The sequence below is a fragment of the Danio rerio genome, chromosome 3 (assembly GCF_049306965.1).
Source record: "Danio rerio strain Tuebingen ecotype United States chromosome 3, GRCz12tu, whole genome shotgun sequence".
NCBI lineage: Eukaryota > Metazoa > Chordata > Actinopteri > Cypriniformes > Danionidae > Danio > Danio rerio.
This window is the reverse complement of record NC_133178.1, coordinates 64,985,610-65,001,475: the sequence shown is the minus strand read 5'-3', so window position 1 is coordinate 65,001,475 and position 15,866 is coordinate 64,985,610. Positions and strand designations below refer to the sequence as shown.

General features: G+C 36.2%; 2 protein-coding genes across 3 annotated transcripts in view; one reads left to right on the top strand and one right to left on the bottom strand.

Annotated features, from left to right (window-relative positions):
* Positions 1-375, bottom strand: part of xylt2 (xylosyltransferase II) — a 50,577-nt gene extending 50,202 nt beyond the window's left edge. The window contains exon 1 of one of the 2 annotated variants that reach the window (XM_009299859.5): positions 218-375. In XM_009299859.5, the coding sequence (XP_009298134.1) occupies positions 218-373 (156 nt within the window). In that variant the 5' untranslated portion in view covers positions 374-375. 2 annotated transcript variants of the gene reach the window in all.
* Positions 376-3,208: 2,833 nt separating this feature from the next.
* Positions 3,209-15,866, top strand: part of si:ch73-364h19.1 — a 33,822-nt gene continuing 21,164 nt past the window's right edge. Inside the window, exons 1-2 of the mRNA XM_073945283.1 lie at positions 3,209-3,492; positions 13,709-13,818. Of these exons, the coding sequence (XP_073801384.1) occupies positions 3,417-3,492; positions 13,709-13,818 (186 nt within the window). The 5' untranslated portion in view covers positions 3,209-3,416. The remainder of the gene's footprint in view (positions 3,493-13,708; positions 13,819-15,866) is intronic.

The window sequence follows — 15,866 nt, the reverse complement described above, 5'->3', positions numbered from 1 at the left end:
TGAACACAACAACCGAAATACGCCTCATTTAACCATAACTTTGTTACACAGTACAATAAAAGTATCAGATTAACAGCACACTCGGCGTCGTTATTACAGCTGTAATAGTCCAACTAATGAGACTGAGTGACTGACGGCTGTGGGTTAGCTTAGCATGCTATTCTAAACCCTCAGATCAAACGGCGGAACAGATTCACCCGCATAAAACATCACCCACCTCGGCCTCTCCCTCCTCAAGACTCCGCAGGCTCCATACCACCAGCCCCTGGACCAGCAAGATCGTTAAACCGGCCGCGATTACGAGTTTATACCGTCTGAGGAGCTTCTGTACACGGGTGCTCGCGACCATCTTTCCCCCGTGAATCATTCGCATATACCAGCGAGTCAGGCTTGTCGCGTGTGACACTTGGTGGGAGTCGACTCCTCAGTTCGGACTGACATCCGAACAACGCCCTTTGAGATAGCTTTGCCGTGTGGAGTTGTTCACACCAAATGACTCTGATTCAACTGAATCGTGGAGAGCTGTTCAGAAAGGAACTGAACGCTTGCGTGAAAATATTGTAATACTAATTGAAGGACATTATATTTAAATTCACGACGATTGTGATTGTTGTCATTATAGTAAGTTTTAAGAATGATTTTAATATAATTTTTATAAAATCTACAGATTCAATTTGATTTACATCATAAATCATCACATGATGCTTGTATCAGCAGAAAACAGTTCAAAACTCTTATCTAAAATTAACATACACGTCTAAAAATTGCATATTTGTGTTATTTTGATAAAATGCCCTTTGTGCTAAATGAAAACATTTGAATTAACGTCATCAGTAATTTACAGAACAAAACAATATATGTTATCACACATCTATATTCATATTGATTTTAAGACAGCACAACACCAATGTTTGATCTTCAGAAGAGTATAGAAGTCAATATTTGCTGAAATAATCCAGATTGTTTAACCCCAACAAATGACAACATTTATTATTGATTTATTACCAATTATAATTTATAACTAGTTGTCCCTTTCTGATTAATAATAGCATCTTCATCAAATAATAACGTTAACGAACAAGTTTTATTTGAAATGTTCAATAAATTTGATCAGACCTTTAAAGAATAAAACAAATATTAATATTTGTAATATATTAGTATTATAGTAGTAAACTCAGACAACTAGAGAATTTTCAAGAATTATTATTATTTTATTAATAATAGTAATATTATATATATATGTATATTATATAAATACTTATATATACATATATTTATATTATATACTTATATTTTATATATATATATATATATATATATATATATATATATATATATATATATATATATATATATATATATATATATATATATATATATATATATATATATATATATGTATGGCGGTTCATTCTGCTGTGGCGACCCCAGATTAATAAAAGGGACTAAGCCGAAATATTATATATACATAAATATATATATATATATATATATATATATATATATATATATATATATATATATATATATATATATATATATATATATATATATATATATATATATATAGTTGAAGTTAATTATTAGCCCCCCTTTGAATTTTTTTTCTTTTTTAAGTATTTCCCAAATTATGTTAAACAGAGCAAGCAAAGTTTCACAGTATGTCTGATAATATTTTTTTCTTCTGGAGAAAGTCTTATTTGTTTTATTTTGGAAAGAATAAAAGCAGTTTTTTATTTTTTTAAACACCATTTTAGGGACAAAATTATTAGTCCCTTGAAGCCTTTTTTTTCGACTGTCTAAAGAACAAACTATCATTATACAATAACTTGCCTATTTATCCTAACCTGCCTGGTTACCCTAATTAACCTAGTTAAGCCTTTAAATGTCACTTTAAGCTGTATAAAAGTGTCTATCTAGTCTAATATTATTCACTGTCATCATGGCAAAGATAAAATAAATCAGTTATTAGAGATGAGTTATTAAAACTATTATGTTTAGAAATGTGTTCAGAAAATCTTCTCTCCGTTAATCAGATATTGGGGTAAAAATTAACAAGGGGGCTAATATTTCAGGGGTGGGGGGGGCTAATAATTCTGACTTCAACTGTATGTATGTATTTATATATGAAGGGTATCCGCTGGGTAAAACATGCTATAAGTTGGCAGTTCATTCCACTGTGGCAATCCCAGAATAATAAACGGACTAATCTGAAAAAATAAATGAATTAATAAACGATATTATGTTATATTATATTATATTATATTATATTATATTATATTATATTATATTATATTATATTATATTATATATAATTTTCTTTCATACTTTCATAAATCATATGTATTGTGCATTAAACAGCTGGTTTGCAAACTACATGATTTATGAATATGAATAAAATCTGTTTTGCTCATTAATTCTTCATATATAGTATTAAAAAATCAACAAATGTATGAATAATAACTGCCTGCAGTGTATCGCATTCCGCCACTGGGCGGCGCTCTTTATATGTGAAAGTCCTGCTGATCTCCAAGACAACCGTGAAATGTTTGAGGAATGTTTCTTTCTCCCTGTTTTGGAAACACAACATCTGATGAATACAACGAAATGATGCCAAAGCTTACAAATTGTGTAATAAATGTGGAAGACGCAACACAATGGTCTCACACTGGGTCCAGAAGAAGAATATATGTAACTTGTGTGTGTATGAGTACATATAAATAAATAAATAAATAAATAAATAAATAAATAAATAAATAAATAAATAAATGTGTGAGGAATGTTCTAGTTTGTGTTAACGTTAAAACAAACATGTTCTATACAACTACTTTTATTTATATTATTATTATTATTATTATTATTATTATTATTATTATTATAGAACCAAACACATCCAATACTTATTTTTATTTAACATTCTCCTACATTTACAGTTACTTCACATTTATTTTTATCCAAACAAGCGACTGGGGATTTTTACAGGTGAGTATAAACCCACCAAATCATCAGCGTAGCGGTAAATAAATGCTATGTAACTCTAAGTTACTTTAAATCTATGAATCTTTTAACTCTGACGCCGAAATGAACGAATCCTACTAAGAGGAAGGCAGACCTCATGAATATTAATCAGCTCGCGCAACCGTCGCCTAGCAACCGTCCACTCACGACGCTTATTGTTATTTATAAGCCGACAACTCCTCGCCATAGTAGGTTTTCCCCAGTCTATTCACGGATGCCAACAAAGTGTCCCGGTGCTTCGTGAGGGTTGACCAAAGAGGATGTGAGTCGTGACAGACGTTCAGCTGCAGGTCTGGGACTCTCATCAGTTGTGAAATGAAGCTACACGACTTCTCTGAGGACTTTTCCTGAGGCATTTTGAGGAGAGAAAGGGGAGGAAAGTGTTTAGTTTTGGGGAGATGTCCAGCACTGTGGCACCGACCGTCCCCTCCATGAGCTTCCCGGAGGACCAGCGCACTATCGTGGTGGGAGCCTGTGAGTAAAACAAAATCAGATGTTCATGGAAATAAATACCGCGTTTAACGGGACAGTTCACCCACAATATAATTAACCGTTTAACGATTTCAAAATAGAAAAAAAAATAATAATAAAAAAAAACATTATAAATCAATATATGTTTATAAAAGCAAAAAACAAGGTCTAAAACTGTTATCTAAAATGAAACTGTCGTCTAAAAAAACGATGCTACACGACTCTTCTGAGGACTTTGGTTACTCTGGAGAAAAGTGTGTATTTTTAAAACTGTTGAAATCAAATGTTTATGAAAATAAGCATTTAAAGGGGCAGTTCACCAACAATATCTTTAACATTTTACTCAAGTTTTTAGAAAGATTTCAATATTTAAAAAAATAAACGTTACCGATTATACATCATCACATTTGAGTCAGCAGAAAACAAGGTCTAAAACTGTAAAATTAAAACTGTCGTCTAAAAAAACATCTAAAAAACGATGCTACAAACAATTTCAGCATAATTAAAAAAAATCAAACCTTCCTATTATAAATCATCATATATTTGTAACAGCAAAAAACAAGGTCTTAAACTGTTATCTAAAATGAAACTGTCGTCTAAAAAACGTCTAAAAAATGACGCTACACGACTCTTCTGAGGACTTTGGTCACTCTGGAGAAAAGTGTGTATTTTTGAAACAGTTGAAATCAGTTGTTTATAAAAATAAATACTGCATTTAAAGGGGCAGTTCACCCACAATATAATTAACATTTTAACATTTAAACGTTATCGATTATACATCATCACATATTTGTATCAGCAGAAAACAAGGTCTTAAACTGTCAAATTAAAACTGTCGTCTAAAAAATGTCTAACGTAAAAAAATGAAGGTACACGACTCTTCTGAGGACTTTAGTCGCTCTGGAGAAAAATATGCTTTATTGAAACTGTGGAAATCAGATGTTTATGAAAATAAATAGCATATTTAAAGGGACAGTTCCCTCACAATATAACAACCCGTTTAACGAATTCAATATTTAAAGAATAAACGTTACCAATTATAAACCATCACATATTTGTATCAGCAAAAAACAAGGTCTAAACTGTTGTCTAAAATTGAAACTATCGTCTAAAAAACGACACTACGAACGATTTTAATATAATAAAAAAAAATTTAACGCTTCCAATTTTAAATCATCACATATTTATATCAGCAAAAAGAACGGTCTAAAACTGTAAAATAAAAACTGTCGTCTAAAAAACGTCTAACGTAAAAAAATGAAAGTACACGACTCTTCTGAGGACTTTAGTCGCTCTGGAGAAAAATATGCTTTATTGAAACTGTGGAAATCAGATGTTTATGAAAATAAATACAGTATTTAAAGGGACAGTTCCCTCACAATATAATAAACCGTTTAACGAATTCAATATTTAAAGAATAAACGTTACCGATTATAAACCATCACATATTTGTATCAGCAAAAAACAAGGTCTAAACTGTTGTCTAAAATTGAAACTATCGTCTAAAAAATGACACTACGAACGATTTTAATATAATAAAAAAAATTTAACGCTATCAATTTTAAATCATCACATATTTATATCAGCAAAAAGCACGGTCTAAAACTGTAAAATAAAAACTGTTGTCTAAAAAACGATGCTATGAACGATTTTAATATAAATGTAAAAAAAAAAGTTCACTCACAATATAATAAACCGTTTAACGAATTCAATATTTAAAGAATAAACGTTACCGATTATAAACCATCACATATTTTTATCAGCAAAAAACAAGGTCTAAACTGTTGTCTAAAATTGAAACTATCGTCTAAAAAAACGACACTACGAACGATTTTAATATAATAAAAAAAAAATGTAACGCTACCATTTTTAAATCATCACATATTTATATCAGCAAAAAGCACGGTCTAAAACTGTAAAATAAAAACTGTTGTCTAAAAAACGATGCTATGAACGATTTTAATATAAATGTAAAAAAAAAAAAGTTCACTCACAATATGATTAACCGTTTAACGATTTCAATATTTAAAAATAAATGTTACCGATTATGAATCATTACATATTTGTATCAGCAGTGGGTAGCATATTCGCCTCACAGCAAGAAGGTCTCTGGTTTAAGCCTCGGCTGGGTCAGTTGGCATTTCTGTGTGGAGGTTGCAAAACATATGCTGGATAAGTTGGCGGTTCATTCCGCTGTGGCGAACCCTGATGAATAAAGGGACTAAGCTGAAGGAAAATGAATGAATATATTTATATAACAAATAAATATGATTCCTCTGCTTCTCTGAGTTGGTTGACCCAGATCTTGAATTAATGTACAGTGAGGCGAGTACATTATAAGTAACTTTTTTTCTGCTGAAGACGTAATTTAATTACAGTAGCTAGTTACTTTGTAACTAATAACACCCAATCCTGTTTAATTCATACTATCATGGAGCACATGGAATCGTACTTAACATTTGGACCTAATTTAATTGATTTGCCCTATATAAGCCTATGAGTCCAAGACCAGATGTCCACATCAAATTTAAAAAAGTGATTTCATATGCATGGAAAGCACATTAAATGCATGTAAAATAAATGTATGAGCAATTACATACAAATGTCAACCTTGCCATGAAAAAAATGCAGTTTCTGCCAAAATATCGAAACTGTTTTCGTCGTTTTTTGCGTAAGCAAGTATTTTACAGGGCTTAAAAATAAAATGTTATTATTTTCAAACTATTAAATTTGATTTACCAAAATCACACACGTGCCAATTTCACATTCGTCACATCCATAACGAAGATTTTACCTCATAAATGCAAAAAATGTCGAATATATAAAATCAGTTGTTTTTGTTTGATAGTGAGCCGACTCTTATCTTTTTGATGAGCATTGCTTCTTTTGGATTCTGCAGTTTAATTCGCAGAATTATTACAAAGTATGTTGTATACTGTAAACTTGCAGACTTTTTTGCAGTCATATCCATAGCACATGCTCATTTCCCTCATTTAATAAATGTTTACAGATTGATATACTTCTGCTCCCATGGTTGGTTGTTTTCAAAAATATAAACAGATGTTATAATATTACCATTTACTTTCTCTGTAAAAATATATTTAGAATTTTTCTGCAAATGTCACATTCATAACGCTGGAATTTCTCGTATGTAAAACGTCTTTCAAGAGTTCACACTTAGCTGATGATTTACAAAGCTTATTTGGCATGCTGTCCCGGGAGAGAGCCCCGAGCTCAAGGGCTCCTCGAGCCCGGGGCTTCCTCCCGTTGGCAGAGCAAGAAGGGAGCCTGAGCTCGGTGGATCTCAGAACTCCCCTGCCGCTGTAGCTAAGGGAACGTAAGGAATTAGACCAGCTTGATTGTTAAGTATGTTGAATGTCTTTGGATGGTGGGAGGAAACCGGAGAGCCCGGGGAAAACCCACGCGGACACGGGAAGGACATACAAACTCCCCACAGAAACACTCACCGGTCCTATCGAACTAGGACCGGCAGTATTCTTGCTGTGTGGTTCACAGTGCTAACCACTGGACCGCCGTGCCGCCCAATTACAGGTAAAGGAGGAGAATAGGGGAGGAGGGGGGTTTCTTCCAAACGAAGATAAAGTGAACTGAAAACTTAGACTATTTATGGTGCCTTAGGGCTCATATGATTGGAAGACTAGTGATTAGCAAATGCGAGACTGGACGTGATAAATCATAAGCACGTGATCCTCTCGAAATTAGTTTATGAATAAACTTCACTTCAAGAGTTCACACTTAGCTGATGATTTACAAAGCTTATTTGGCATGCTGTCCCGGGAGAGAGCCCCGAGCTCAAGGGCTCCTCGAGCCCGGGGCTTCCTCCCGTTGGCAGAGCAAGAAGGGAGCCTGAGCTCGGTGGATCTCAGAACTCCCCAAAATGCAGAAATTAATCGCTCGGGACAGCAGCCGCGTATTCGAAGAAAAAACCCCCCAAAAGGCAGGAAATTTAGAGCTATATCCGGCTGCTGGATATAATAGAAGGAAAGAGGTTAAATGCATGGGCATTAATTAGATAGGATTAATAAGGGTGAAAAGAGGATTCTGATAACTCTTGCTGGAGTAAGAGTTTGAAGGAACCCCTGCGGGGTTCATGGTTTTCGGGGTTAAGAAGAAGGGGAGAATAGGTGGTTTGAAGCAGTGGAAAGAGAACTTTGAGTGAATCTTGTGGGAGTTGGAGCTCTAAGTGACCCCTGCGGGGGCCAGAGTAGAGTGAAGGTATGGAGCAGAGAGTGGAGGAGAGTAGCTCTTACGAAAGATGGAGCTTTGTGAGAGTTTGAGTTTAGAGCGGCCTCTGCGGAGGTTAGAGCTTGAGGGTAGGGTGTAGATAGGAGTGACCTCTGCGGAGGTTAGAGCTTGAGGGTAGGGTGTAGATAGGAGCGACCTCTGCGGAGGTTTGAGCTTGAAGGTAGGGTGTAGATAGGAGTGACCTCTGCGGAGGTTTGAGCTTGAAGGTAGGGTGTAGATAGGAGTGACCTCTGCGGAGGTTTGAGCTTGAGGATAGGGTGTAGATAGGAGCGACCTCTGCGGAGGTTTGAGCTTGAAGGTAGGGTGTATATAGGAATGACCTCTGCGGAGGTTTGAGCTTGAGGGTAGGGTGTAGATAGGAGTGACCTCTGCGGAGGTTAGAGCTTGAGGGTAGGGTGTAGATAGGAGCGACCTCTGCGGAGGTTTGAGCTTGAAGGTAGGGTGTAGATAGGAGTGACCTCTGCGGAGGTTTGAGCTTGAGGGTAGGGTGTAGATAGGAGTGACCTCTGCGGAGGTTAGAGCTTGAGGGTAGGGTGTAGATAGGAGCGACCTCTGCGGAGGTTTGAGCTTGAAGGTAGGGTGTAGATAGGAGTGACCTCTGCGGAGGTTTGAGCTTGAGGGTAGGGTGTAGATAGGAGTGACCTCTGCGGAGGTTTGAGCTTGAGGGTAGAGTGTAGATAGGAGTGACCTCTGCGGAGGTTTGAGCTTGAGGGTAGAGTGTAGCTAGGAGCGACCTCTGCGGAGGTTTGAGCTTGAAGGTAGGGTGTAGATAGGAGTGACCTCTGCGGAGGTTTGAGCTTGAGGGTAGGGTGTAGATAGGAGTGACCTCTGCGGAGGTTTGAGCTTGAGGGTAGGGTGTAGATAGGAGTGACCTCTGCGGAGGTTTGAGCTTGAGGGTAGAGTGTAGCTGGGAGGAGCAATGAGTGGAAGAGAGTAACTCTTGCGAGAGTTGGAGCTTGAAGCGACCTCTGTGGAGGTCAGAGCTTGGGGGTAGAGTGTAGATAGGGGGAGATAGGTAGCAGTGAGTGGAAGAGAGTAACTCTTGTGAGAGTTGGAGCTCTGAGCGACCTTTGTGGAGGTCAGAGCTTGAGGGTAGATTGCGGATAGGAGGAGATAGATATCAGTGAGTGGGAAAGAGGATTTGGATAACTCTTGCGAGAGATTGGGGCTCGGAGCGACCCCTGTGGGGGTCAGAGCTAGAGGGTGAGTCATAAGGAGAAGAGAGGTAGTTGAAGTAGAGTGAAGAAGTTTTAGCTTGAGCGGACCCCTGCGGGGTTTGGAGCTTGGAGAAAGAGTCTAGGCGGAAAAAGAATAGGTAACATCGTGAAGAAGAAAGGACTGTGGCCGCTATGGCCGAATCCTGCGAGAGTTGGAGCTCAAGGGGGCCCCTTCGGTTGTCTGAAGAGTCTAGACAGGAGAAACAAGATCATTAGAGGTAGAGTGTAAAATAGATTAGTTGGGAGTGGAGTGTAGAGAAGAAAGGAACGAGAGGCTGAAAGTAGGGTTATAAGGATAAAAGATTTGGAAAAGTTGGAAGAAGGGAACAAGCACAAATATAATACATATGTACAAACGCAGTAAATGCGCAAAGAACATGTGGATACAAACGTCTGCATCTGTAAATAGCTATTGGTGATTGCAGAAGATGCTAACTGCAATGGCCCTTGAGGGAGTCCTTGGCAAACATGTAAGGGTGCCATGGGTGGACAATTGGGCTTCTGCGGGGTTTGGTTTGGATGACTCTTGCGAGAGTCGAGGCTCTGTTAGACACCTTTTTGAGTTGGAGCCGTGTGAGGAGGTGCTTGGGGGTTGGTTAAAGCCTGTTGGGCTTTCTTGAGGTGGTATTTACTGAGACGTATATAAGATTTGAAAACTTCAGAAGACCAGCGACCAAGGGTCTGGATCTGATGGTGTGAGAGCCCGTTGTAGTGGCTGCGCCAATCCTGAATGAGTGGCTGGAAAAGGGCTCTGGGAAAAAACCTGATAGGCGAAAGATTTCTTTAAGGTGTTTTTGAAACCAGAATCGAGATACTGGACGGTTAGCGTCATCAGTAAAAAGCGGGGCCAGTGGGTTAGCCTCTTGAGATTTTCTAGGCTAAGAGGGTTTGGAATGGGCGTGTAGGTGAAGGAATATTGAAAATGAGGATAGAGTGTCCTCTCTGGAATTAATCTGTTTTGCTTTGTTTGATAAGGAAAGAGATAGTTTCCCTGTCTTGCAAAGCTAGATCTGAGATGGTGGGGTGGAGTAGAGGGTTAAATTTGGATGTAACTGTTAATTCAGAACATTTAAGAAACCCCCCAAAAAATGCTAGATTGAACATAGCATCTAAGGTGCGGGCTGTATGGGAGGAAATGTAACCTTTACAGAGGGTGTAGATGCATGAGGTAAGGATTTTGAGTGTAATGGGTTGTCTAGCATGGTATGGAATTGTTTAAACGAATTCCATGCTGTGAGGTATGCATTGAGGGTTCTGGGAGCTATTGCTTGTAGGATAAGAGATAGAGAAGTTTGATGAAGATTATGAAGTGGGTGGTTTATGGAAATATCGTTACTGAATAAGGAGGGACCGGCGTTGGGTGAGGGTCTGCTTCCGGGGCTAGTTGCCAGAATATCTGCAAAGAGAAATGAGAGAGAGAGTCAGCGATTTGGTTTTTGCAACCAGGTACATGTTCAGCAATCATGATAAATTGTTTTTTAGCAGATATCCAGATAAGGTGTCTTAAAAATGGCATAAGCGATTGGGAGTGGGAGCGCCCTTTGTTAATGCAATGCACTGTAGCTTCGTTATCGCAGTGAAAGAGAATGCTAGATGTAGACCATTCGTCCCCCCACAGGATGGCTGCTGCGATGATAGGGTAGAATTTGAAGAGGGCTGAAAAACATTGGTCTTTGGAATGGAATTACAATTGGGTTGGCCATGTTGAGACAAACCAGTGTCCTTTATATTAGCCACTGTAACCTATTGGAGGGGCAGCGTCTGTGTATGTGTTGATGTCAATAGGGGATGCAATCAAGTCGCTGTAGAAAAAGGAACAGCCGTTCCATTGCTTAAGGAAAGAGATCCATAAGCAAAGTTCATCGCGACTGGGTTTGGAGAGAAAAATTGTTTCTTCTAAACCATGAACTGTGGTGGATAATTGAAGGAGGTGGGAAATGAAAGGAATAATGCGCATAGCGAAATTTAGATGGCCGAGAATTGGTAGGAGTTCTCGTTGTGTGCACATCTGTTTTTCAAGGAAAATTTGGGATAGAGAAATTATTCGATTGATTTTCTCTTTAGGAAGGGATGCTTGGAATTTATGCGAGTCTAGATTAATACCCAGAAATTCGATTGAAGTACTGGGTCCTTCCGAGATCAGCGAAAACCTGCTGGGTGATCGCTAGGTGTTTGGCTGGAGGAGATGACGGGGGGGGAATAAGAAAATCGTCTAGAAGGTGAATGAGGTATGGTATTTCGTAAATATTAGACAGAATCCAGCATAAAGCTTCTGACATCATGTCAAATATTTTTTGGGCTGCTTTTGCATATGAAAAATAGAATTGATTTCGCCAATAAATGCCAAAAGGTGCCAGAAGTCTGGGTGGATTGGCATGATTTTAAAGGTAGGGGAAATGTCTTCTTTGGCTAGCCAGGTGTTACGACTGGCTATCTTTATGAGAGAGATCTCTTGATCAATGTCGTGGTAGTTAAGTAAATATTCGTCCAATGGGATAGTGCTGTTAATGCTAGGAAAGGAGCAATTGTGTTGGGACGAAAGGTCGACTACAAGGCGTTTTTGCCAGAACATTTTTGAGTAGCGACACCAATGGGGCTAATGCGCGAGATATTAAAAGGAGGAGCCTTGGAGTTCCAATCATGAAGTTGTTGTCGATTTCTTTTTAATAAGATAATCAACGGTTTCAGGTTCGGAGGTTGCAGACTGCAGGTTAGGACAGATTGGATAAAGTGAAAAATGGAATGTATCCTTTGTGAAGAGGATGTGGAGTGTAATAGGTTGGATGAGGGTCAGCTTCTGGAGCCAGCAGTCATGATCTCTAAAATAGAAAAAACAAAGAGAAACAGAAATTAAATCTTTGCAAAATAATACAAGTATGGCAGACATGAAAATTGTTTTAGTTTATATCCATGCGAGGCATCTTAATAAGGGCATGGGCGGCTGTAAATGGAAGCGCTTTTGATAATGCATGGTCCGATGACTTCATTGATACGAGGTGCAAGGATGGTAGGGGTGGGTGTTCGTCTCCTAACGGGATGACAGATGAATGGAGAGCTGAGGACATGGGATATGGCTAGTCTGGTGGTCCTGGAAAACTGGTACCCCTTGAAGACTGAGCATGTGAAGTGATAGTGAAGTTTAAATTTGTATTTATAACAGTCAAGTGGGAAGTTTGTTTCTTTGCCGTTTTCACATCCGACTGACTTGCTATATAATCTTATATGACGCTTGTAAATCAACACATGAGTCGCTGGCGTATTACAATTGGACTTCTGTGCTTGATGGCATAATGTTTTTCAATAGCTTGTTAATATTTACTGGTTGGGTAATAATCTTTTCAGAAGTTAAATGTCAAATGGAATTTTATTTATTTATTTATTTATTTATTTTATTTTTATTTTTTTTTTTAACTAAATTTACAAGCGTGTCTGGCCTATTCATTCATAAGGTCTTTGCAACAGAGTCAAGAGAGAGGGCGGGACCATCTCCAGTCTTTTAGCTCATTGGATGGAGACGCTTATCTTTACAGCTATTGGCTTAAGGAGTTTCAGTCAGGCCATGCAAAAGGTGCAAAAAGCCTGGCGGCCATTTTGTTGATCAAATTCAACATTGTTTGTGGCTGGAGCTGCTGCTCTGCTGAACACATTCCAGCAAACAATCTGTTAAACGATGGATAGCATGTGTACTGCTAGGAGAAGGTGAGGGTTCCGTTTTATTGCAATAGCTTTGGAGTTTGGCTTATATCTTGCTGGGAAATAAGGTTGAAGACACAGCAGATGCGTTGTGGAGGCTCTTTGAAGTGGAAGGTTTTGGTGTTGTTGTTTAAGCTGTTGATGAAATTGTTGGAGTTGTAGTTGTTTGAAATGGTAGCAATAGTAGTTGTTGTTGTTGTTGCTGTAGCTTGTATATTGTAGCTTGTAGATTGAAGCTTTTAGATTGTATATTGTAGATTGTAGCTTGAAGCTTTTGTAGCTTGTAGCACTTGTAGCTTTTGTAGTTGATGAGCAGAGCAGAGCGTTCTTCCAAATGAAGATCCTGAAGATTGTAGCTTGTTGCTGCTTTAGTTGTCCATGCTGGTTTAGAGTTGGTTCTTCAACGGAGCTAGCTACGGTGAAGCTGCTTCTTCCAAACGAAGATAAAGTGAACTGAAAACTTAGACTATTTATGGTGCCTTAGGGCTCATATGATTGGAAGACTAGTGATTAGCAAATGCGAGACTGGACGTGATAAATCATAAGCACGTGATCCTCTCGAAATTAGTTTATGAATAAACTTCACTTATTGTTAAAATATCAATGAGATTCATTCATTATCTCTTATTTATCAGGGGTCCCCACAGTGGAATGAACCACCAACTATTCCAGCATATGTTTTACGCAGCAGATGCCCTTCCGGCTGCAACCCAGTACTGGGAAACACCCATACACTCTCACATTCACACACACACACTCAAAACACTATGGCCAATTTAGTTCATGAATTCCCCTACAGCGCATGTGTTTGGACTGTGGGGGGAAACCGGAGCACCCGGAGGAACCGGGAGAACATGCAAACTCCACACGGAAATGCCAACTGGCCCAGCTGGGATTCGAACTAGCGACCTTCTTGCTGTGATGCGACAGTTCTAACCCCATCTATGAGATTTTCAATCACTTTTAATGCATGACTGGCAGATTTAAAAAAAAATAATAAGTTCAAGTGTTTTGAGAACCCGTGGTGTTGTGTTTTTTTCCAGTCTGTTGTCTGGTGTTTTTCTTCATGATCGTGGTGCTGCTGCTGATCCTCTACCGAAAGGTTCCTCTCTGCTGCAAAATGAGGGTTTATCGGGAATCTCGTACTGACATGGTAAGAAGTTTCAGGTGAATTTTCACATATTTTGCTTTCATTTTTTCCATGGAAAATGTATTTGCTCCTCATTTGTGCATCCATTGATATGCTGGGCTGAAAAGGAGGGACATCAGTGCATTGTTTGTTATTTAAAGAGCGCGTAAAGGTCCAAAATGTTCATACATGTTGCTTATTACACACACAGGGATGCACAGCAGCACTGAAATATTTTTAAATATAAATTATTTAATATTATTATTATTATTATTATTCCTATATATTTGTATATCTGCAAGTTACAAAAAACATAGGCTATAGAGTATTATACAATTATATAGGCTATAGAGTATTATACAATTATATTTATTATATTATATTTATAACATAATATAATATTTAATATCTGCAAGTTTAGCTTTTACAAAACCTTTTTAATATTTTTAATAATTGTACTAAAATGCGTATAATTTTATAATAATGTTATTTTTATCATAATATTATAATTTCATAATAATATATTGTATTATATTCAAGTGTTGTTAAATCAATATATTTTTGTTATTTTTAATATTTATTTAATAATGTTTTAATTATGTAATATATTAATATTTTAATAATGTAACATACACTATATTTATTAAATTTGTTTATTTTTACAAGGGTGAAGAAAAGTTTAGATTTTATTTACTTTATAATATGCAAGTTTAGTTATTACAAAACACTTTTAGGCACACTACATTTCTAGAAAATCTGACTGTAACTCTACTAAAGCACATATTATATTATATTATATTATATTATATTATATTATATTATATTATATTATATTATATTTTATTATATTATATTATATTATATTATATTATATTATATTATATTATATTATATTACATTTAATTATGTCATATTATATTATATTATATTATATTTTATTATATTATATTATATTATATTATATTATATTATATTATATTATATTATATTATATTATATTATATTATATTACATTTAATTATGTCATATTATATTATATTATATTATATTATATTATATCATATTTAATTATTATATTTTATATGTTATATTATATTATATTATATTTATTATATTATATCATATTTAATTATATATATTATATTATATTATATTATATTATATTATATTATATTATATTTATTTTATTAATATTATTTACTTTGTGTGTTATTAATTTGTGAAAATACTTTCTCCATTTTCACATGAGTGGAGAAAAAGTTTCAAGTATAGTTAAAGAGTTACCCATCTGACCTAGTTTGATAACCCTGCGAATGAAGAGCGTCCCTGGATGTTTTTATTTCTGCACGTTTGGTACACTGACACACAAACAGAGATTACTCATTATCTTCCTCCTTAACTGCGCTCAGTCTCAGAGAGCTTCATTGTGTACTTTACCGAACGCTCTGACTCGACTTGTACATTGTGAACGTCAGCTGCAATGATGAGCAAAATAAACCAAGAACAGTAACGTAAGCAAAAAACATAACATTCTGTCAGCTTTAAGAAGAGAAAAGTTGATGTGAGTCAGATGTTTGAAGCATCTAAACATGCTGTTCAAGAGGATCAAACTGTGACACACACACAAAAGTTACGCAGTAATCGGTGAGTAAACTGAGTGAAACTTAACCCGGTGTACTTTTAAAAGAGTGTTTATTATGGAAAAATATACACTACCTGACACAACTCTTGTCCACTATCCAAGTTTTAGGAGGAACAAATAATATCTTGACTTCTAGTTGATAATTTGGTATCAGAAGTGGTTTATATGAAAGGCAAAGGCCTCTAGATTACACTTATTTGACCACAATAAAATATGATCATGCCTTGATTCTTAATGTTTTAATTAGGACAGTAAGGTCTGACTTTGCTGAGACAAAAGTCTTGTATTCAATGTTATGTGTTCAGACAATAGAATGACATTTAAATAAATTATCTCACTGACTAAATGAACAATAAATGAACATTATATTATATTATATTATATTTAATTATATTATATTATATTATATTTAATTATATTATATTATATT